This window comes from Numenius arquata, chromosome 10, assembly GCF_964106895.1.
Source record: "Numenius arquata chromosome 10, bNumArq3.hap1.1, whole genome shotgun sequence".
In the NCBI taxonomy this organism is placed as follows: domain Eukaryota; kingdom Metazoa; phylum Chordata; class Aves; order Charadriiformes; family Scolopacidae; genus Numenius; species Numenius arquata.
Window position 1 is genome coordinate 18,311,673 of NC_133585.1, and position 22,156 is coordinate 18,333,828.

General features: G+C 44.5%; 1 protein-coding gene across 1 annotated transcript in view; it reads left to right on the forward strand.

The window, feature by feature from the left end:
• The window catches only part of COL13A1 (collagen type XIII alpha 1 chain), a 61,812-nt gene extending 39,911 nt beyond the window's left edge, over window positions 1-21,901 (forward strand). Inside the window, exons 31-41 of the mRNA XM_074155032.1 lie at window positions 150-203; window positions 1,038-1,079; window positions 1,594-1,620; window positions 3,391-3,471; window positions 5,174-5,209; window positions 7,367-7,420; window positions 7,693-7,746; window positions 8,566-8,601; window positions 12,731-12,817; window positions 17,151-17,189; window positions 21,869-21,901. Of these exons, the coding sequence (XP_074011133.1) occupies window positions 150-203; window positions 1,038-1,079; window positions 1,594-1,620; window positions 3,391-3,471; window positions 5,174-5,209; window positions 7,367-7,420; window positions 7,693-7,746; window positions 8,566-8,601; window positions 12,731-12,817; window positions 17,151-17,189; window positions 21,869-21,901 (543 nt within the window). The remainder of the gene's footprint in view (window positions 1-149; window positions 204-1,037; window positions 1,080-1,593; window positions 1,621-3,390; window positions 3,472-5,173; window positions 5,210-7,366; window positions 7,421-7,692; window positions 7,747-8,565; window positions 8,602-12,730; window positions 12,818-17,150; window positions 17,190-21,868) is intronic.
• Window positions 21,902-22,156: the final 255 nt, after the last annotated feature.

Sequence of the window (22,156 nt, forward strand, 5' to 3'; positions counted from 1 at the left end):
CACAGGTGAACTCTTCGTGAAATAAACGATATGTTCCCGCTCCTCCTTTGGGGAACTGCTGCTTGTCAGCACATGGGTGGTTCACAGATGGCTTCTATGGGTTGAGACTCCAGGGTACTGCTGGTGGTGACAGGGTCTGTTGTGTGCAGGGAGAGAAGGGCGAGCCTGGGGAGCGTGGTGACAAAGGAAATCCAGGAGAATCGGTAGGTCACCTTTCTCATTTTCCTTCTGCAATCTCGGCAATAAGGCAGGGATGATTTGGCAGCAGTGCTGCTGGAAACCCGCACGTCCCCCCCTCTTATGGCACACCCTTCATTGCGGACAGCAAGCTTCATATTGTGGGATTGAGTTGCCAGCCACCTCTCACTCTTGATGTCCTACTTTCCACTTACACAAGAACTATCTGGCTCCTGACAAGCAATCAATGAGTGCCTAGGGAAGAATAGATCACAGAAAGCATAGCAAATATTTTCCTTGGCATTTGTGGTAAAGGAATTTCCTGAACAATACTTGTGTGTTTCTACACATATATATATATTTTTCAATAGTTTTTGGGTTCATTAATTTATCCTTTCTGTCCTCAAAGCTCACCCCTAGCTTTTGTACTGCCCTGCAGCAAGGAGTCCCACAGGCTATCAATACACTCTTCTGTGTGTGTGGAGCCAGCTACCTTCATTCCTGTCTTTTGAAACAGCTGTTAGCTGTTGACCTTGTGCCTCCTTGCAGGAACAGAAGTAGAGAAGTGGAAATGGACCTTTTTCTGAAAAAAAAAAAATAAAAATAATAATTTCACTGCTCTCCTTCCTCCTAAATCTCTGCAACTGCTGCATAACCCTCCCCAGAGTCCTGCTGCTGTTTCTCAGCCACTCTGCCCTGGATTGCTGTCACTTCCTAACGTAGTCCTTAAGGGGAATCCAGGTTTCCAAGCCTGGTAGAGCTCAACTATACCCTCTACCCTGTCTCCCCTCTGAGTAGTTCCCCCTTACCTGCTGAGGACAGCAGATTACAACAGTGACTTCTCTTGCATTGCTTTCTAGATATCTGGCCCTCCTGGACCCCAAGGCCCACCAGGACCACCAGTAAGTTTTGAGTGATTCACCTGAGGGGCAAGGCACGGGGAATGAGGATAGAGCGGGAAGCGGTTGGGGAGGATTCTCGGTGGAGAAAACAGCCAGAAATACTACAGCGTTGAAACAGGAACATGCTTAGTATCGCTTCCAAAACCACCCCCCAGGGTAGGTCAGAGCTGTGATGGGGCTGGGTAGGAAAAGAGAGAAGGTTACGTTAGTCTGAGATGAAAGGGAAGACAGTCGCAAGAGGGGATGGATGGGATTAAAGGGATCAACTGCAAAAATGGTCTTAATAGCAAGCCTGGCCTGCTGCCAGGTTGTTCTTGGCGAAAGCCTCCTCACAACCAGATGAGAATGGTACATGAAGTGCCCTTTACCCAAATAAAGAGGCCTCTGGGCTAAACATTTGTGCCCTCTGTGTGTCAAAACAAAAGCTCTGTGCTGCACACTGAACTGGGACACCTGGGTTTTAAAGCACATCCTTAAACATGACTCATATTTTTGTCTCTCATCCCGAATACAGGGTCTTCAGGGCCTCCCAGGACCGAAGGTAAGTCTGTGAAACTTTACATCCTGAAAATCTACTAGACTGTCCCAGGTGCAAGAATTTTTCAGTAACAACTTTCTTAGCTTGCAAATGTTGTTTACCATCTTTTGAATATTTTCGTGAAGGAAATGGGTTGGCAGCTCTCACTTTAGGACCCAGAAAACCAGTAACTTTTCTCAGTTTTCACCTAGAGAAGTGGGAAGCCACTGGCCTTTGGAAATCTTCCCATGAGAACATAGTTGAAATCTTTGTCTGAAGGGTGAGGGTCTGTACCACAGGATGGACAGCCTATCATACAATCTGAAGTAACTGAGCTCTAGCTTAAAATTAGCCAGGTTCTATACCCCCTAAATCATGCTGTAAAGCAACTCAAGAACTTCACCGTTCTTGGAGATCAGAAGCTTTCTAATCTCCGTCTAAATATGTTTATGCTCAGCCTGCACCATTGGTTTGACTGCCCCAAAACGGTACCTGGATTAGAAACATGATTGAGCGGAAATGTTCAAGGAGAGCTGGGTTTTTCCTCTGAGATCATTGGAAAAGATTGGAAAATGTGGAAAGTGTTTTAATTCTTCTAGTTAAACTTAGTGTTTGGCTACTGGCACTATGTGGGCGTTAAAGGGGATGGTGTATTTGTCCTGATTCATCTTTTCTTCAGGTGTTGATTACAGATACAGTTATCTGTCTTGCTTGTCTGTAACTCACTAACCACTGCTATCAAGTGTCTGGGAACCTTCCGTAAGGTGCAGTTGTCTTTGGAATATGTGCCAAACAAGTGCAGGTGAAAGCCTTGCACAGCACAGGCTGGATTATAGTTGGAGGAAGTACTGCCCCAGTTTCTTCTTGGACAGAAGATCGATGAAGGCTTAATTAGCAGGTGCAATGAGATGTCCCAAGTGTGGAAGTTCTTCTTCTGTTCCATCCCTGCAATTTATAATAAGTCTTTTTGTAATGAGGCTTTCGGTAGAGCTGGAGAAGAGCATTTTATTCCCTTTGCACGTAGGGCAGTGGCACATGGTAACTGGGTTGCTGGTAGAGTGAGCCGGCAGCGTGCTGGCCTACACCTGTAGAAGAGCATGGCAAGCAGGCTTACTGTTTCTGTGCAAACTTGGTTCTTCTGACGCTTCCGTTTCGAAATGCAACCAAGATAGTGTTTTAAAATGCCTTGTGAACAGGAGTGGGGGGGGGAAAAGCTTTGAGTTGCATTTTGATTTTGTGAAAAAGGTATATTTTTGTGTAATACTACTATCTAATATAGAATTTAATGAATACTATTGGAAAAGAGATGATGAATTTTTTTGTAAATTTTGAAATTGATACCTTTGCATTTACAAAAGGCTTTCAAAAAATATTTCAGTACCATTTTTATTTTTTTCCCCAAAGCTTATAGACACCTGACATTCACTTCCAATGAATCCACACCTTAAAATGTAAAACCACCCTATCATATAATTTCTGGTTACTTTTATTTACCTGACACACTCTGCAATAGCAGGGAGAGCAACGCAGAAGTGAGCTCAGTTCCTCTTTGACCATCTTCACCCACTGGGCCTGAATCTCATCCTACTGCCATGGATTTAAAACAAGTGACCTCACATGAAGGTCATTTGACTGATACTGGTTTTCTGAAGATTGGGCTGAGAATCGGGCTTGAAGCCTTGCTCTGCTGCCTCTTGTAGTCTCTCTGCTGCTTCAGTGCTCTCCACAGGGAGGAATGTTTGTTATATAAGTGGTGTTATGGTGGGTTTATTTTCTGCTCCATCCTTCCTTTAGGGGGAAGCAGGGATTGATGGAATGAAAGGAGAGAAGGGTGCCCAGGGTGAAAAAGGAGACAGAGGGCCACTGGGATTACCCGTAAGTATCCAGGAAGCAAGCAACGCTTTACGAGCCAAACTTATATCAGCTGTAAAAAGATCCCTCAATAGGAGATGCACGCAGGGATTTGATATGTAAAGTCAAAGAAAGAGATGATCTATAAATAACTGTGCCTTTGGTTTTTAAACTTAAAGCCCAAATTTCTTTATGGAGCCTTCATCTTTTAGATCCGTTAAATAGATCGGTGATCACTTCAATTTTTCCTGCTTCTTGCAGGAATGGGAAAAATAAGCAATAGTTTTCCTGTGGGTTCTTTTTGCGCTTCAGGGCATTGGGGCATGACCAGAAACAGAAGTCAAAAAAGTGTGGAAAAGAAAACACCTTCCCAGCCATTTGCCACCTGGGCCAAACTTGGTACAAAAGCTTGGTGGTCCTGAACGCATCCAGCTGCTTCACTAGGCAATACTTCCCTATCACTTCTGCAATGGAATCGGTGCTTTCCCTGACTGGGTAGAAGCCTGCTGTGTTCCCTGCTGTATGTGAGCTCTGTCACCCTGGACTAGTGTTAGTGCGCTGCTTAGCTTAGCAAGGAGGAATTGTGGCAGAATTATAAAGAAGCTACAGGTGCTTTAGATACAAACCTGAAGACTTTGTGAAGCTCCTGGCTCGCATCTGGTAAAAATCTCTTCACCCACGGTCTGAGCTGACAGCCGATAATGAATTAGTGGTAACTCAGTCCCATCCAGTTGCTCTGCCAGCCCCCGAGCTCTCTCCTCATAAAAGGCACTGGTGGCAGAGCACACCCTCTCCTTTTGCTGAACGTACCGCCTGGAAACCAGCACTGCAAAGCGCATCTTGTGTACTGTGTGACTTTGGCCTGTGTTTGATCACCCAGATCCCTTGTCCCTGACTTTGGCTGAAATGTGCATGTCTTTGTTTGTAAAATGTTTTCCTCTTTTAGTTGTGCCATGTAGCAGTTACCTTCTAGGGTGTGGATGCACCTCATCTAACTCTAGGTGCTCAAGTGAGCTCGTCATGAGGGTATTCGCTGTGGCTCTGTGCAGAGCCAGTGGGGAGAAAGCGATGCTTTCGGAAGGCTGAAATGCAAAGGATTCTGCCTCAGTGAAGCAGTGAGAAGTAAAAATCCAGTCCCTATTTTGCCCTGAGGAATGCAAAGGGAAGCTTTCTGTGTAAACAGTTACCCCTTCAAGAGTGTGTGGTATCAGGATAGGGAAGGAGGTCCTTGTGACAGGCTGAGCAGAAGCAATTATCCTGACAAGTTTATCAGTGTGGCAGGGAATGTGCTAGCTGGCTGTCCTGCAGCAGCGAGCCCCATGAGAAACCAGGGTCCCTTGGCTTTTCATGTCACTCTTCCTGAGCTGTGTTGCCCAGCCTGCCACAAAGGCAATGCGTGTTCCAGCTCCACTGTTGCATTGTCCTTTTCATCACCTGTCACAGAAGAGCCTCAGGGGTTTTCTTGGTGGCACTGAGAGAGGGAAATTTGTGTTCCTAAGGGGATCTGAACATTGCAGGTCAGCATTATATGTATTCAGTGTTTCCATGTTTTTGTTGGTTTGCTTGTAAGTACCATCACCTGTCCTTGAGATCTTAATTTTTGTTTATTGCAAGCATATGTTTGTCTCAAGTCACTGCTTCACTCACCTCTCCCCTCCCCTCTCCTTTCCCCCTCACCCTTCTCCCCTCTTGCCTTGTTTTTGTTAACCCTCCCCCGTCTGTTCAGGGTGCTTCAGGTTTAGACGGCAGGCCTGGACCACCGGTGAGTTCCATTTCTCCATTACCCGATGTTCCTCCTCCCCAGTATCGTGATTTGTCTCGTCTCTTCCACCAGAGTCTTGTTTACACCAGAAATAACCACCTTTTCTCCAAAGCAGGCTTGGGGGGGAAGGGGTTATACTTAGACTGAGAAGTGATGTCACGCGCTTGTCTCTTTTGATGCTATGAGTCTGTCTGGATCCTGGAATCACAGCCTACTCATTCCACTTTATCTCAATAACAAGATGAATGAAACCTCTGCATGGTTCCATGATGCTCTGTTCTGTCCCCTTTATTGTGAGGGGTCTCTATCCTGTTGTTCTCCGTGGTAGCCTCGCTTGCCACCTTCTCACGACAGTAGCTCTTCAGTTTTGTCCTAGGCATGATAATGCTAGTGTGGTTTTGTCCTGTGAGCAAAAAGCTTTGTGTGTTGTTTTCACACACAACATTTAAGGTTCAATTGCCATGGGTATGCTTACAGGTGTCTCTCTTGGTAAGCATCTCGCCACGAGGAGAAGTTGCATCTAAAAGACCTTCTGCAAGCAGGACTAGCCCTTCGCCTCTCAGCAGCAGAATGCCACGCACCTTCAGCAACTCTGCACGTGCTTTCCTTAGTCCCACATACATGGGGGTGGTGGGGTGCGCTCCGGTCTAGTATATACATCTGAGAGGTAGCGACATTTAAGAGTGGAGCAGGAAGATGCAAGATTCCCCTGTCTTGTTGCTAACTCACTGTGAGATACAAAGGAAAGAGACTCCTTGTGCCTATGCCGCTCAATGTGTCAAATTCAGAATGAGACAAGTAATGCTAACCTGGTTCTGCAAACCGTTCTGCTATCCTTGGGCAAAAGCTGTTAAATAAGGGTGAAATATTTTTAATCCCTCTCAGGAAATCATGCATCACCCATGGACAATCCATTTGGTTATCTAAAAAGAAAAAAGCAATTTTTTTCTCCTCAGCGTAACTGGAAATAATTCAGCTGCTCTAACTTCTGAACAGAATCGGAATGGCAGCTTATACACCCACTTGTTTGGGGAAATTGTAGGTTTAATTTTATAAACGTGCAGGTGAGATGGCAATGTATTTCACTGCACTAAATGATGTTAAAATGATGCATACGTGCAGGCAATTAAGATTTCCATGATGTGAACTCCTGAGCACGAATCTAAGGAGGGCCTGATTTTTCTTACTTCCTTTGCTGCACTGAAGTTGTGTGCTACATGAACTACCCCTCCGCTTACATTCTGCGGATCTTAATTTGTCTGAAGTTAATGACTTATGACTCATCCTGCTCAAATTGGAGGGGTTACTTCAGTGACTAAGGATTGCGAGCTCACGTTAAAACGTGCAACACCCTTTTCCTTAAAGGCTGTTAGAAAAAGACTTCCCTATTGAGGAAGCTTCCTCCTTTGTCCTTCCTAGGAGGCAGGTAATGGGCTTCAAAAGGATCCCTTTATCAAGGCTCCATGAAGGAATTGTAGAACAAATTCCCAGATCAAAAGACTGGGGTTTCCCGTTAGCATGATGAAGAGCCTGGTGGAGTGACATAAATGGCGAAAAGGGAACAGAGGGACTGGGACTGAATGATCCCCCTCATAGTTTGCATCTGTCTCTGTACGCATCTGCATTCCTCTCTGCAGCATGGTGTCTGTCAGCTTGCATGCCTGACTGGCTGGCCTGCCACCAAGTAACCACACTCTTTCATTTTTGCTCAACTCAGCTGATGCCGGGGGTGGGAAAGAAAATAAGCAAATAAAGAAAAGGAAATTGCTTATCATATATCTAAATGGCCTTTATTCTGCTACAGCTTTCAGCCTTGTCTGATACAAACTAGAGAAAAAAAAATTCCCTCCTGTGGAACTGGTAGAAATGCCTGCTGTAACAATTGCCAAGAGATAGCTTCAAAATTAAAAATAAGGCTCCTCAAAATGGTGCTGGTGTGATCTAAGGTAGCAGTTTCCGTGTTCTCCAAATTGCCTACCACAACTGCTTCGAATCCATCGCTACCAACACTGAAAGCTGTAGTGGTGCTAGATGCCTTCCACCACCAGACTGTCCTTCCGAGCTGTGCTTTTTCCTAAAGGAGCAACAGTGTCTCCTGGCTTTAATGAGGCCCTAGAATAAAAATGTCCTGATGCGTTTTCCTTCCTACAACTACAGGGTACTCCAGGACCAATTGGGGTTTCGGGACCAGCAGGACCAAAAGGAGAAAGGGTGAGTTTGTTTCAGAACTGACCAATGCTCTGTAACTTCTTTGAAGATATCACGGCTCTCTGGGATAGAGAAGCTCTAGGTTTTTCTAGAGCTGGAACTGCTTTCTCCTTGTATGTATATGACCCTCAGCTGGTCCTCTTTGGTTTTTGAGTATCTCATTTGTGGGGTTTTTAGGCGCTTTGAAATGGGTCCTTTACTTCCCTTCTATAGTAATGCTGTGCTGCCAGTTTGTACTGAATAGGAACGTAACACTCTTTTTGTCTCCATTTCAGGGCAGTAAAGGAGATCCTGGAGTTGTTGGACCAATGGGGCCAGCAGGGCTTCCTGTAAGTATGGGATTCATTGCCTACCGTGCCCATTTCCTCGCTGTGGTTGATAGCTTCAGATGCTGCTGTAATACAGCATTTGCCGTTTCAGCTAGGTTAGGTGTTCAAGAACCAAAGTTACAAGCTTAGGTACACTACAGAGCAACAGGAAGAGCCTGGTAGCTTCAGAGGAATGATTCAGAATGAGGCAGAAGAAGCTGAAGGGAAGCTGTTAATTCACCTCGGTCCTCAAACTACCAAAAGAAGCTGCACGGGATTCCCAGGATATGTATCTTAGTCCAAAATGCTGCTTTTGAGCACATCTGCTCGATTTACCTTTTCCTAGCTTGGGTACCTGCCTTCCACTTGTCTGAGGGGGCCCTGTCTTGTCATCACAGTGACAAAAGCTGCCTTCAGGGAGGTTACTTCCATTGTTTGGGATGACTTTTTGCAAAATGGGGCTGGTGGTGGAACTCAGTTTTATGTAATTATGGAGCTGCTTTGCTGTTTAACAGGAAAAAAAAGGAAGTTTTTTGTGTTAAAAAAGCCCCTGAATGCTTTTTTTCAGGGACTGCATTCTCTAAACTGGTTTGGTTTTTATCTGAAGAACATTTAAAGTAGTAGTAGTGGTTTTACAGCCTGGGTGGCCTAATGGAGGTGAAGAGGATGTTGTCTGCTGGAAAAGCTGGGATTTTGGCGTTTGGGTTTTTTTACCATAGAGCAATTGGTACAAATGGAAAACAAATAAACAAACTCCTGGGTACATGTTCTTTTTGAGTGGGGATACAATGGGACCTACTTGTTTTAAAATATTTCTTTTTTTGTGTTGATGTATTTCAGGGTTTACAAGGTCTACCTGGTGACAAAGGAATCCGGGTAAGTTACCAAGCAAACTCCTTGTGTTGAGTTACTAATGTCTTCATGTTAGACCGGTTAACTCCTGAGCAACCTCAAGTAGCTAGCGTGTAATTCTGTCTGCTAGACCTTCATAGGAGTTACTTTACAAACTTGTATTTTAAAAGGTGATACCTGTAGTTCATATAATCACCTGAAGCGTTGCGGTACATCTGAAAGCTATAGGAGGGATTTTCTAATGTGTTCATTGTTGTCATAGCTCTGTTCTCACTGAAGCACGGGACTTCATGTGTAGTAGAGTTAGGTCAATGTGGCACGCTTTAGGAAATCCTGCTCGTCTATTTACTGATGCGTATAGGGATTCCCATGAGAATTAACTGAGGTGGAGCCAGCGAATCTTACTATGTTACTTTTTAAATTCCCCTTGAAGCATGAAAAAGAAGGTTGCTCTCTAGCAAATGATCCTCCAGAGAATTTGGAAGATGGAAATTTGGAAAAGATAAATTAAATTCACCTACCTTAAAGAATCAGATGTGAAGTCTCCTCAGGCATTGTCCTGAATGGATGTGATGGTGAGAGTTAGGTCCAAACCAATAACATGAGTGGCTGCTTTTCTGTCATACTACCTGTGTTATAGAAGGATAAACGTTACCAAAAAGTGCATGTTGAGAAGCTCCTTGCTTTTTCATCAGGTTTTCCACAACATAAGGAATTTCTTGCCTGTTATGGCTCTGAATCTTTTTGATAAAAACAGCTGAGAGCTATAATTGAATATAATTTATATTTAGAAATGTAAATGACTTCTGGATTAAGAATCTTTGTAAGATTAAGATTGTATAAAAATGTTAAGCAGTTCGGTATAGTATTTTGTATATACTTTATGCACGTACTCACACATCCACCTTCTCTTCATAAGACTCTGGTATCACCTAAGTTTATCTAAAAACGTAAAGTTAATTTTTTTTTTATAGTGCATGTGTCCGTGTGGTGATTTCATTATATGAATTTGCTTTTTGATACGTAGTGAGTGTTCTCTGTCCTTTATCTGCAATATCTTTCTGACCTTACTCTGCACAGAATGGGCAGTTTTGGAAAGCAGTAGCCAATTGGCATTTTAAACTAGGGGAGAAAGGTCCAAGTTTCATGGGAGCTCCAAAGTTCTCCCCTTCTTTAATCATTGCATTTCTGGCTTTGCTTCCTAACTTCCTCTTCACTGAGATACATTTTGTTTTGTTTGTGTGGCTTCTAAACAAAAGCATAACTTCAACAGAATTCCTGGACTTTTTCAGTTGGTTTTTGAACTTGGTGGCTTTTTAAAAAGAAGGATCTTTCACTAGCTGCGTAGGATTTCTCTGAGCTCTCGCAAAAAAACAAATGAAGACTGGGAGAAACTGCACTTAGAAGATGAGTTGGAAAGCACGAGTGGGAAGTTTTGCTGACCCCTTGAAGCGTGCATGCACTTTGCCTCACTGCAACCAATATTTTGAAATGAAAAAAAGGGTGAGAAACTTGAGACTGTAAATGAGCAAGTGCAATATCTTTGCACTAGGCAGGATCCTAGAAAATACCACTTTTCCCCACCGAGCCTTTGTACAGGTGGTTCCCCTCGCTCCTGCCCCTCTTCAAAAATTGTGGCCTCCTTACAGGAGTTAAACATCACAGTTTTGGTGAGTCCCCTTTACACAGCTGTTTTGTCTGAATGCCTCCCTCCCTTTGAAATAATCAGAGACATCTGACAGGTAGCATTTAGCAGAACTGGACACAGTGCTGGTTCCCCAGGACTTGCTTTGCAGCCCAGTATCCCCAGCTGTCCGCTAGCTCTCCCCTACTGTGGGACATGGGGCTTCTGTGTCACAACCTCCTCAGAAGCGTGGGACAGGATCTCCCAACCACTGGCAAAACTGTGGTGACAGTTCAGCCAGGAGACTTCAAAATGAAGAAGAAAGCTGCGAAGTGAAAAAGGGAAGGCAACACTTCACTTCTGACCTGTTCCACAAGGGGCTGGGATACAACATCCGCCTCTTGGGAAGCCGGAGGTGTGTTGGTTAGAAATGCCTCTCTCTCTTTTTAGACAGTAGCAGTATGCATAGCACTTGAATATGAAGATTTTCAGTGTTAAACACATCAAAAAGGAGGATCTACTTTGTTAAGCTCCCAACCATTTGCCAAAGTCCTCTTCATTACTTTAGGCAGCCCAGTGCTCCCAGAAATGCTCCTGCTGCCCTTTGTTTGGTGTGCGAGTACTGCATACACTTGGGGACAGGGAGAGACAGGATCGTGACACTGGGCAGCAATTGGGAACAGACGGCCTTTCAAGTAACCCAGCTGAAAAAGTGTAAACCCTGACCTTGTGCTACCAAGCTGATACCTTCACTGTTATTTTAATGCCTGTATTTTTGTTTGTTTGTTTTCTTGTGTGTATGTGCATCTTCCTTGCTCCTACAGGTCCACCTTTGTCCCCTTTATCCCTTCCTCCTCTTCCGCCTTTCTTCCTGGTTCCTTCCTCCTTCCTCAGAGCAACCCATGCTGCATTTTCCTGGATTATCTTCTGTTCCAGTGCTTGGTTCCGAGTGACTCCTCCTCATTACCTCTCCTCTCCCATCCATTTCTCTTGCCAGCTTTGGGTTTAACATGTCTTTTTTTTTTTTTTTTTCCTTTAAAGAGGAAACAGCAACCTGTGCTGTCTAATTTTATCCCTTAATTCCTTTAACCCTCCCCACAAGGACCCTAAATTCAATTCCCTGTGCTGCAGCCCCTTCCCCTGTTTTATGCTCAGCAGCTTTGAGAATTTCCTCTGTAATACAGGAAGATTTGGTATAGATATAGCTATCAAATACCCATGCCATACCTTGCCTTGGCTGAGCTACGACACGTGGGATGTGTCCTCCTTTGGTGAGGAGGAATATATGGGCATTCCCTCAGCTCCTCTTGCAGCTGTGGCTTTCATTGACCTAATTCTCTCCACAAGAGAGCAAGTCTCCTCTTTGGTTATGATTTGTTTCCCTCCTGCCCTGGCTTTAGCGTAACTCAACCTGGAGCTGCAGACAAATTGTAGTATCAAACCATTGGAAGAATCACACCTTCCTGGGGTGTGTTAAATAAGAGGACCAGGGACCAATGGCTGCCCTGTGGCCGTGCTGCTTATGACTAGTCCCTGTCTAACTGTTTTTTCTGGGGGAGCACTACTCAGAGCATCCCAAAGGACAACCAGGTTGTGCAGACTGTCGGGGCCGAGTTCTCTTCCTTCGTTCTCTGGCTCTTTTCTATTTCGCAATGTAGATGCACCCCAGTGCACTGCAAGATTCAGGCAAGCACAGTCATTCAAGTTAAAGCTTTGCTGCTCTGGGATATGGCAGTAATTTTACATGTTAAAAAAAAAAAAGTAAAATAAAGCACCCCGCTAGCTTTTAAGGAAAAGCTAGCAACCCCCAGTGGCAAGCAGTGTTCGTTAAACTTCTAAACATTAAGCTTCTAAAAATACTCCCATGAGTGATAATTTCTTTAAGAATGAGAATTCAGAGTGGTAAGACAAATGCAATCAACACAGGGCATCTGTGCCAGCAGTGCCGTCTTACTACAGCAGGAGAGGCTGCTTGGGGTCTGCCGCAGGTCTTGCCACCTGAGGCACCGGGCATCTAGATGCTACCCTAGAGCTCCTGTGGCAGAGGAGGGGCCCCCCTCAGGCAGCTGGAGATGGAGAAGAGGTGACACGCCAGGGGAGTGTTTTCCCATCCTATGGGTCTAGGCTCAGCCGGTCCTTGGAAGGTGCCCCTCTCTCTGATCACAGAGGAAGCCCGGAGAAGTAGTCTCATAATGATGGTGCTGGAGGAGGAGGAGCAGTGCTCTGCTGGCTGACTATAGGCCCGTCCATAAAGTTCAGAGGCACTTGTAATCCCTTTGAGGCAGAGCCCTTGCAGTCTATCAGTGTGGGATTTTAGCAATGGCCAAGGTGTCTATGCAGCTAAGTAACCATTAGTAGCTCCATATGTTGTTTTTCACTTAACATCTCAAAGGGAGATTTCTCTTCTCTCAAAATGTTTCCTAAATGTTTATCCTTTTTTTAAACTATCACTGACATTTGTTTGAAATGGATGATCCTAAAGCTTTTGTGTATTCTTTTTTTTTTCTTGGACTAAACTATTATTTACAGGGGGAGAGGGGCAAGAAAGGCTCTAGAGGGTCTAAAGGGGATAAGGGAGACCAAGGAGCGCCTGGATTAGATGCACCCTGTCCGTTGGTATGTTCTGTTTCATCAAATGTATTGTTTTAAGATTTGTTGATGGGGAAGAAAGAAGGAAATCATAACATAAATAATGGTCTTGCAAAAGTACAACACTCGGATAAGGTCCAGCCCGGTTCCCACTGCCTCCTATGGCAAAGCTGCTTTCTTCAGTGGGGAGCCACTGGTCCTTTGAGCAATCAGGCTGTTGGGTGACCATGGTTATCTTCCTTCCTCTTCTGGACCTCACAAAGGTTTGGGGTACGTGGGGGTGTCCCATGTGCTTGGGAGCCCAGGGCTTTCTCCTTTGCGGATAGAGCCCTGTGTCTCCTCTGCTGCTAGTTACGGCTCTTCTCTGGAAATGTTCAATGTCATCATGTCTACGTAATGGCAGAACCTGAATGCTGTTTTTCTTGCCTTGGAATAACGGCCAGCTGATGCGATCGCCTGAGAGCGACACAGGGCACTTGAGCTGTATTACCCAGAGGGAAAACAGATCTCAGTTATTTTAAATGGGATATGTTTCTGTCAAAATATATTGTCCATAAGTCTAGGCAAATGAATAAATTTAGGACTATGTATACACTTTCATCTAAACTCGTACACTGCAGCAAATATTGCCAAAAATCTGTAGTACTGCCATAAAGTCCAGGAGTACTTGTGAATCATGCATCTAGAAATCCAGCTGCTGGGTTTCCTAGTGAGGGTAGGAAGAGTGGATGGTTTCAGAACAGAGGAAATACCATTCTCACTTCTCCGAGTTAAATCTTGAGAGGATATCTCTTGACTCATAGATTACAGAAACACAGAAAGGAAACTGCTACTACCGATTGTGGAGACAGAACTAAAACTGAAACAATGGGCCATGTGTATTCTGGGTATGCAGCGGAGTGCCCTGGGCCAGTCCCAGTGGGGGACTCAGCCTCTCCTCCCGTGACATGGAGGTGACTGGCATCAACTGAAATAACGATAGTGGTTGATTTCATAAACAGGGTCTCCGAGGTTTTAAAGGCGAGAAGGGTGAGCCGGGGTTACCTGGGCTGGACGGCCTGGATGCCCCATGCCCATTGGTATGGCGTACCTTCCCTTTCCTGCATGCTCGTTTGCTTTTTGTATCTTGGTTGTTATTTTCTGATACCTCCAAATAGCTGCATGCCCCAGAAACACCCGGCATTTCCTCCCTTCCCTATCTCCATCCCGCTTTCCTCGCGCTGCTGTTGTCGGAAGCAGGCCCTTCCCTTCATGCTGTGATTCACAGCTGCTGGCAGCATTATTTTGTGGCATAAGGAAAAATGTAGTGGGAATGGGAATTTATTTAAACTGCTTTGATTCTTCGTTTGCCTTTACTTTGACAACTTTCAGTAGACTAATGTGTGGAGATCTGCCCCTGCACTGGCTTGGCTTTCTAGCAAGGAGCTGTGATGCTCATGTCCTTCATTAACTCTGTTTTTAAGGGCTTGTATGTGGCTAGCACAGCCTGATGCTGCTTGGCATTACCTCAGTTGCCCTGTACATTAAGATGCCTGAAAAAAATGGTTATCCTGTTATCAAGCCCATGTGAAACATTAACTGGACACTTACCTCCCTCAATTCCTGCTAGGTAATTCCTATTTGTGACTCTCCCCAGAAATCTAAATGGTACCTATAGCATCCAAGAAACTTGAATTTGGAATTCTGTTTCTCAATATCCATCTTATTCAAGTATTAAAGGATGATTATTGCCTTAGTGCCTCATCTAACCCAACTATTGCAAGACAAAGGTATTCAGGAACACTTAACTGATTTCTAAATGTCCCATTAGCCATCCCCAATTATTAATTTACTCTGAGATTTTCTGGAGAGGTAGCATTCAGGTGAGGTTTTTGCTCCCTGCAGCAGTCTCAACAACTCCATAACACACTCAAACTTGAACTCCCCTGCCCTTCCAGCCCCATTTGGCATGACTAGCTTTGCTTGAGGATGGTTATTCCAAGCTTTATGCTCACTTAAAGATGTTTGATGCCATTTACAAGGCATGGGGTATAAAAATTAGTTTAACCAGCTGGAAAAAGCTCAGGGAAAATAAGCCACATTTAGTTTGAAAGGTTTTCTCAGTTTCCTGAGGAAACTAACCCTGAAATGGCTATTAAAAGCCTTTGTTATTTGACATTTGTGACGAGCTAACTTTAGTCTTCCTTCCAGCATCCCCCCTTTGGGCGCTGCCATTGCCTTTTTGGGGCAACGGCTGTAACAGTGACTACTTGCAAAGTCTCAGTTGCTGCTCTGTAAATTTTGGGTAACAGAAAGAAACTCCTCTTCCAGTCCCACAGGTGAAATAATACCTGCCCAGAACAGTCCACAAAGGAGAAAAAAAAACACCGATCCATGTGTTTTGCCTCCCACTGATAATAGACAGGTTTCTATGGAATAAGTTTTACCTGAATAAGGCACCTAATTTCACAGTGCCCTGGTAGGATTCTACCAGTGCCCTGGTAGACTACTTTTCTTTTTTTTTGTCTCTGCTCTCAGTTAGGATTCACCCCGCACAGCTGTGTTAGAACTTACGCTTCTTTTCATACCTATTTTTGTTAAGGGAAACTTGCCAGAAAATCTGGTGAAATACAGATGCCATTATTTTTTTTATATATAGTGTTCTGGCATGCAAGCTAGCTTGGGAACGTGAATAAGCATGTTTTTTGATCCAACTAGGTTAAAAGCTTAGCATCCAGCTGACACATGCATGTGTGTAACTTACGGAGGCTGTGAACTAATGCTTTACAAATCTGAGATATGTGGAAGGAGATACTCGGTACTAATAAGCATGTCGCATTTCCGTTCTCAGCAAATTCGCCTGCAACAAACACTTCCTTGTGACCCTGGTCTTCCTTTGATCCCTAAGCTATAACTCCCTGGCCTCCCATTCCTTCATACACCTAACTTCCCACCTCCTCCTGCAATGCACTACACCAGTCATTCCTACCACCACCACTGTACCAATGGGAACGCCACAATTTACCTAGTAATTAACCTGTAACTCAGTATTTCCACATAGGGGAGGGGAAGGAAATATCACAAGGAGACCACGGTCTAAAAAATGCCTTGAAAAAGGAATATGGTTGTAGCATCATGGCAACGTTCACTTCATCAGTCCCTTGAAAGTGCATCTCCTTTAAGTAGTTTATTTCTTAATGTACTACTGTGCATTTGCTTATCTGGTTGGTTGGTTTTTGGTGTGGTTTTTTTTTTTCTCCTTTCCCCTTCTCAAACGGGGTGATATGCACTGCAGATTTCTCATGCAGTACTCGAAGAAGTGAGAACCAGGTCATTTGCATGAAGAAATGTGCCCGCATCGTGTATTGTCCAATTTCACTCCCTGCTCTTGAGTTTTCCTGGGGAATAGCAATAGCCTACAAATCTGACACCCGCACACAGCAGAAGTATTTGACTTCTCATGTCAGAGGCGTATCTCCTTACATCTGACTCCATCTCCTGCTCAAGAGCACCTAATCATTGATGTATCTTCCTGTTTTCTCACATCAAATAGGGCTGCATGGAGATGAAATTAACGGCAGTAATTCACAAAAGCATTTCCCAACCATACAGGCTCAGCCCTTAAAGTATCTGACCTTCTTCAACATTAAAAAAAATTAAAAAAAATAAAGATCATATGCCCACCTTGGGATATATGTAGCCCAAGACTTCGGGGCATCAGTTGAGAGATCGTCAACCAGCACGGAGGCTGCCCAGCTTCCTGCTTTCGAATGTCCCTGGAGCAGGATCTTCTCAGAGGCAAGACGGGACAGCTGGGTGATCTGTCATGTAATAAAGCAAACTCTTTAACAAACAAACAGAAAGGAACTGGAGGTTTCTTCCAGCCTCTCCTTTACACCCAAGGTTAGTGCTGCCTCTGTGGTTTGCTTATAACCTCACTATTATAGAGTCAAACCTGAGGATGTAGACCAGCCATCTTGTGTTTTCCACTGCCAGCTTCCTGCAGTATTTTTCTGGCTGGATAGGACCTCCTGTATTCCCTTCTTCCTTCAGGGAAGCCTGGCTAAACACCTTCCTCAGTGAAGAATGGGAACGAGCCTACAGACATCACATACATTAAGTTCTTTGCGTAGCCTGCAGGCACAGTCCCCCTCTTCAGCTCCAGCCCTTGCTGTAAGCTATACTGGTTGTGTCAGCTAGAAGCCCGGGTCACTCCAAAGGGGTGAGGAATATCTTTCAGACTATTCCTCCAGCCCCAGTTCAGACTGTTTGTTGCAGCTGTAATAGTTAACCTATTCCTCCTTTCCTCGATCTCTGCACTAGTTTCTGTGTCCTAAACTGCTTTTTTTTTTATTTTTTTTTTTACTTTTTTTTTTGGCAGGGGGAAGATGGCCTTCCAGTTCAAGGCTGCTGGAATAAGGTAAAATAATTCTGGAAATGTTGTGACTGTGCTGAGCTGGCAGTGCTAGAGATCCTGCTAATGTTTATCCATGAGTCTGGCTAGGAGCAAAAGAGGTGTGGAGACACGTGTGGGATTTCCAGGACCCTGCCCCTGAAAAGCAGCAAGCTAAAACTCTCCTTTGTATATTGCTGGTTAGTTTCATAGGTTAAAAGGGCGAGAACTGTATTTGTGGCCTTTGAGCTGCCTGGCCTTGAAGTGCTCTGATACTTGCACAAAAATTAGATTTCCACCCAGTCAATGCTGTTACCGGAGGCTGGGAGCTGGCATACCCCAGGAAACCTGGGTGCCACGACAGGCTGGTGGGAGCAGGGCAGAGCCAACGGGCTGTGGCTCAGTGCCCCTGCGTGCCCCGCCAGGCTCTTGGCACCAGAACCCCCAGTGCACCCACTGAGGGGTGGCCTGGGCTGCAGCGCTGGGCTTGGGGGAGACCCTGCGCTAAGGGAACGGGCTTGTTAGCTTGACTCTGGGCTAGCACTGAAAGGGGGACGTAAATACCCGTCCCCTCCATTCTCCCTTTGTTTCTGATGGTTCAGCTGCCTCAGGAGTCCACTTTGGAGATTCCTGTTGACCTCTCTGCCACTCGTCAGGGTCTAGCCCACCTTCAGTACCTGCTGTGTGTATTAATGCCAAGTACTTAAGCCACAGTGACAGGAGGAAGGTGGAGGCAGAGAGTCAGCCCAGGTTTGAAGCTCCCATTCTCACTGCCCAGGGAAGTGACAAGGATCTCTACTGAGATCCAGAACTGTTTCTTTTCCTCCTGGAGACCTCGGAGCCAGCTGCTTTAACGCCATCCCGCTGTCCTTCTGTCCCATGAAGTGGTCCTTCCCCCCTGCTGAGCTGTTACTAACAATTGTTAGTGAATTGTCACTAACACTTGTTTATGTTTTCTTTTGCAGTGATGATTCTAACCCTGGACTGGCCTGTGTGTGTTATTGTACATAGAATATTTATTTTTATACAGTGTTCTTCTCTGAAATGCTAAAAGTTATGCATTTTTACAAATTATCAAAAAGCTGCATATTTGTTTGTACAGAAAATGCTAGATCTCCCTTTTTCCTCATTTGTCAGTTCTCTGTATAATTCTATGTCTGCATTATGCTTGTTTTGTCATGGAGTACAGCTGTAATATTTACATATTTGTGCACACATGATGAATATAGGAACTTAATAAATTATTGCATTAAAAGTGCCCAAAGGAACTGCCCTGTATAGATTTAAAGGTAATTTTCATTTTTTCAAGATGGAATCATTCAAGACTATTTCAAAATATTATGTATTTTTTATTAAAGTGAAATCTTAACAATTTTGTGGTGACTAAATTAAGGTATTGCTGGAAAAAAAATCACAGTAGCCACTGTACACTGGGAACTTAGAGATTCCATGATCCATAATTATCAAAAATGGTCTGTTTCTTGATCAGATTCAGCCAGCCAAGTGCAGCCTCCCACCAGCTCCTCTAGGGGCTGCTCCTTGGCTACGCAGGAATGGTAACACCTTCCCCAAGAGCTGTGGAGTTAGCATGTACAAAGAGAATTTCTTAGTCTCTTGCCTCTGGCTAAAATAGAGCAGCTCCCATGAGCTGGAAATAATAATAAATAAAAGTAAAATAGGGCATCTCCCATGAGCTGGAATAACCCTCATGACAAAGAGCCCTGGTCAGCAAGAAATTCTAGCATCTTTCTAAATTGTAGGCCTGCAAGTAGCTTAATTAAAGCCTCATTTAAAATTAAGTGTAATGCTGAATACCTCGATGGTACCCTAATGAATGTTTATTAGATAAATCAATCCACATGGCTTTTTAAAATGTTAACCAAAGGTCGCATGCAAATTTGCAGTGTGTGATTATAATTTGCATACGTACACCGTAATTATCTTTCTTGACCTACCTTTGTTAATGCCTCAAGTCTAAACTAACCATCAAGAAAAAAAAATACACTATCAGACTAAAGTGAACATCACAATAGACTGTTCTTAGAAAATAAGCAAAGGAGTGGAAGTCTAAATCTGTTCCCTAAAACACATCCCCTTTCCTTGCTCCTTCATGTAAGGGGGAAGGACAATTTGCAACCCAGAAGTTTCAGGGGGATAGAGAGAAGCTAAAGGTGTTTAGAAATCCCAGCAGAGAAACTCAAGCAGTAATTCCTTAGTTAAGAATGCTGCCACTTCAAAAGGAGTTCTGCTCCCTCTCCTGCAGTGTCCCTGTTTAGTTTTGAGCACCCCAAATCCTGCAGTGCTGTACGTATGGATCACAGGCTGTGTTCACAACAGCTTCTCCTGGTCACCACCGCCTCCTACATATAGGAGGTATTCAACCCTATGCTCAACTATTCATCTGATTACAAACTATTAATTAGTTAGTTTTTCCAGCCGATTCCATACAGCCTTTTTAGCACCGTCAGAGTACAACAATGAAGTAAGAGATGTGCTTCTCTTGTATGGGGAGGAGAAGGCCTGCCAGGGACTGCCCGAGGAACCGAGCCCAGCCCTTGACTGTTGCAATCCATTTGTCACCTCATATTGAACTTCACCTATAAACCAGCGAGGTTTTTACCACCCTGTGTCCCTTACCTCCCCATCCCGCAGGCTGTTCTTGACTCAGATTGCTCTTGCAGTTAGGAAACTCCTTGCAACTTTCAACCTAAACTAATTCATGGTATTTACAACCATTTCTTCTCATGCCAACGTTGTCCTTTGGATGAAACTCTTCCACACAGGATGTTTTCATGAGATGCTTAGGGTACAGGAGCTGAAATGGTACAGAAAGAAAATTAACTACAGAGCAACAAGGGATTCCTGAGTGTTTTCTCGTTAATATAAGACCCGGCTCCCCATTATAACGCTTTACAGCTGTGAAGCTTAGCTAATTGGAACAGCACTTATTCAAAGGAATGCCACAAAACTCTGGTGTTTTAATTACACACCTGTTAAAGACAGAACTGTTACTAAAGACCCAGCCAGGTGTACTGATGGTACTGATGGTAGCCTTGGTTTTGGAAGCCTATTGTAGTGACAGCAGTGAATTTCTACTCTGGTCTTGTAGTGCTCAGCCCACAAGGTAGGTAGTTTGAACGCTTCAGTGCCTTCTCAAAATGCTGGCTATATTTAATCCTCAAAAAGTTATAGATCTCAAGAAGAACCTGCCTCTTGTTCCCTTTGGTGTCTGTAGTGTATTTTTGGTTTGTAACTGTTTGCAACTTGTGATTGCTCTGCATGGGATTGTCTTTGCTTGGGTTTGTCTTATCTGAAAGCAAACAAAGCATACATCTGTTACGTTGTCCTAACACAGCTACTGAAAGGTGAAGGAGTCTCAAGATTATACTGTATCTATTTTATTTCTTGGGCTGTTTTTCGACTGATATATTTGTGAGAGGGAAAGCTTTTGTCTGAGGCACAGGGGACCTTGAAATGCAATTGCCAGAGCTCGTAGAAGTACCTGACTTGTGTCAGCAAAGAGGCAGGAGAGGAGGAAAAGTCTGAGCGAAAGAAGTTTGATTTTGCTTTACTTCAGCTTTGCCCCAGAGTAATCCCTCTGTTATCAGTGGAGATGCTCCTGACTTACACCAGTGCAAACCACGAGAGGCTTTGGTGCCACAGCTTCCATAGGACTCAGCTGCTTTCTGTCAGCAAAGCACAGACACACACAGAGTGTCAACACGTGCTCTTATCCTTATTACTTTTGGGTTCCTTATCTCAGACTGTTCTGATCGTAGCACTGGTTTGGCTTCAAATTACCTGCTCAACTCTAAACATGCTTACTGGGGCAGCAGAGTTTATGACCTTCAGAGGCTTATTTAATGCTTCCTTTTAGGTTCCCTTAAAAAGCTGAACTTAATTCAGCACAAAGCATTTTAAAGAGAATGATATTTTGGAGGAAGGTCTGCTGACTTGAAAACTTGTTTAACAACTTCTACTTTCATTCGCAAACCAGCAGCTCCTTTTGCATCCTGGCGAAAGGGATTGTTAGATTTCAGCTGTGAGGAAAACTCAGCTCCAACCTAATTCCCAAGGGCACTGAGGTAGCTAATTCCCACAGGTTTCGGGGGGGGGCATATTTTGGCAATCCCACGGTGAGTCTGTTGGGCATTGAGTCATGAATGCCTGAGTCATGAAAATGTAGCACCTCACCGGGCGTACGCAGACAGAAAGGACCTGAGATTATTTGCAGCAATTGCACTAAAGTATAGAAGGTGAAAGACAACTGATCTAGCACTGGGGAAAAGGTACATGTAAGATAACCCCTCACCTACCACGAAGGCAGGAAAATGGTGAGAAAAGTTCCCTGTGGTTGCTGCAGCCTGCAGCCTGTTGGTTTTTTTTAACTGAAGTAGATTGGTAACCATTTCAGATCGCTGTTCCTACAGCCCCTCCTATTGATACAGCCTCACCAGCCACTGGGGATAAACCAGAGGTTGCAAATCAGTGGAATTTTACTGATTAGCTGCTCTTCCCAAACATAAGTGCCTTGCATTTCAAGAAACACCCAGATGGTAGAAGCTGGGTTTGCGCCGCCCCGAACCTGACAAGTTTAGTTTCAGGGTCTGTCCTACTAAAACCTGTCACCGGATTGCTGTCAGCGTTGATGAGTATTAATTCTGCCTGGCCGTTTTCACGTGAAACTGTTTGTCTGCCACTTCAAGGGTCAAACTCCTTGGCTGATAGCCAAAAAGTGAGAGCAGTCTGAGGGTGGAGAAGCTTGAGAAATGACAGCAGAACGAAAGGAGAAGAAGGACCTTCCTGAAGATTTGCTGGAGATGTTTTGCAAGTTCCCTCCCTGCAGCTTGGGAAGAGTTTCTTCAACTGCACACCAGGAATTGGTGCCCAGATGCTGCCTGCTGGGGCCGTGGGAGCCTGGCGTGCCAGCGCTTTCTGCTTTGCTTGCTGTCTTCTCCCGGAGGCCAGTGGCAGGGTTTGAAAATGACACCATT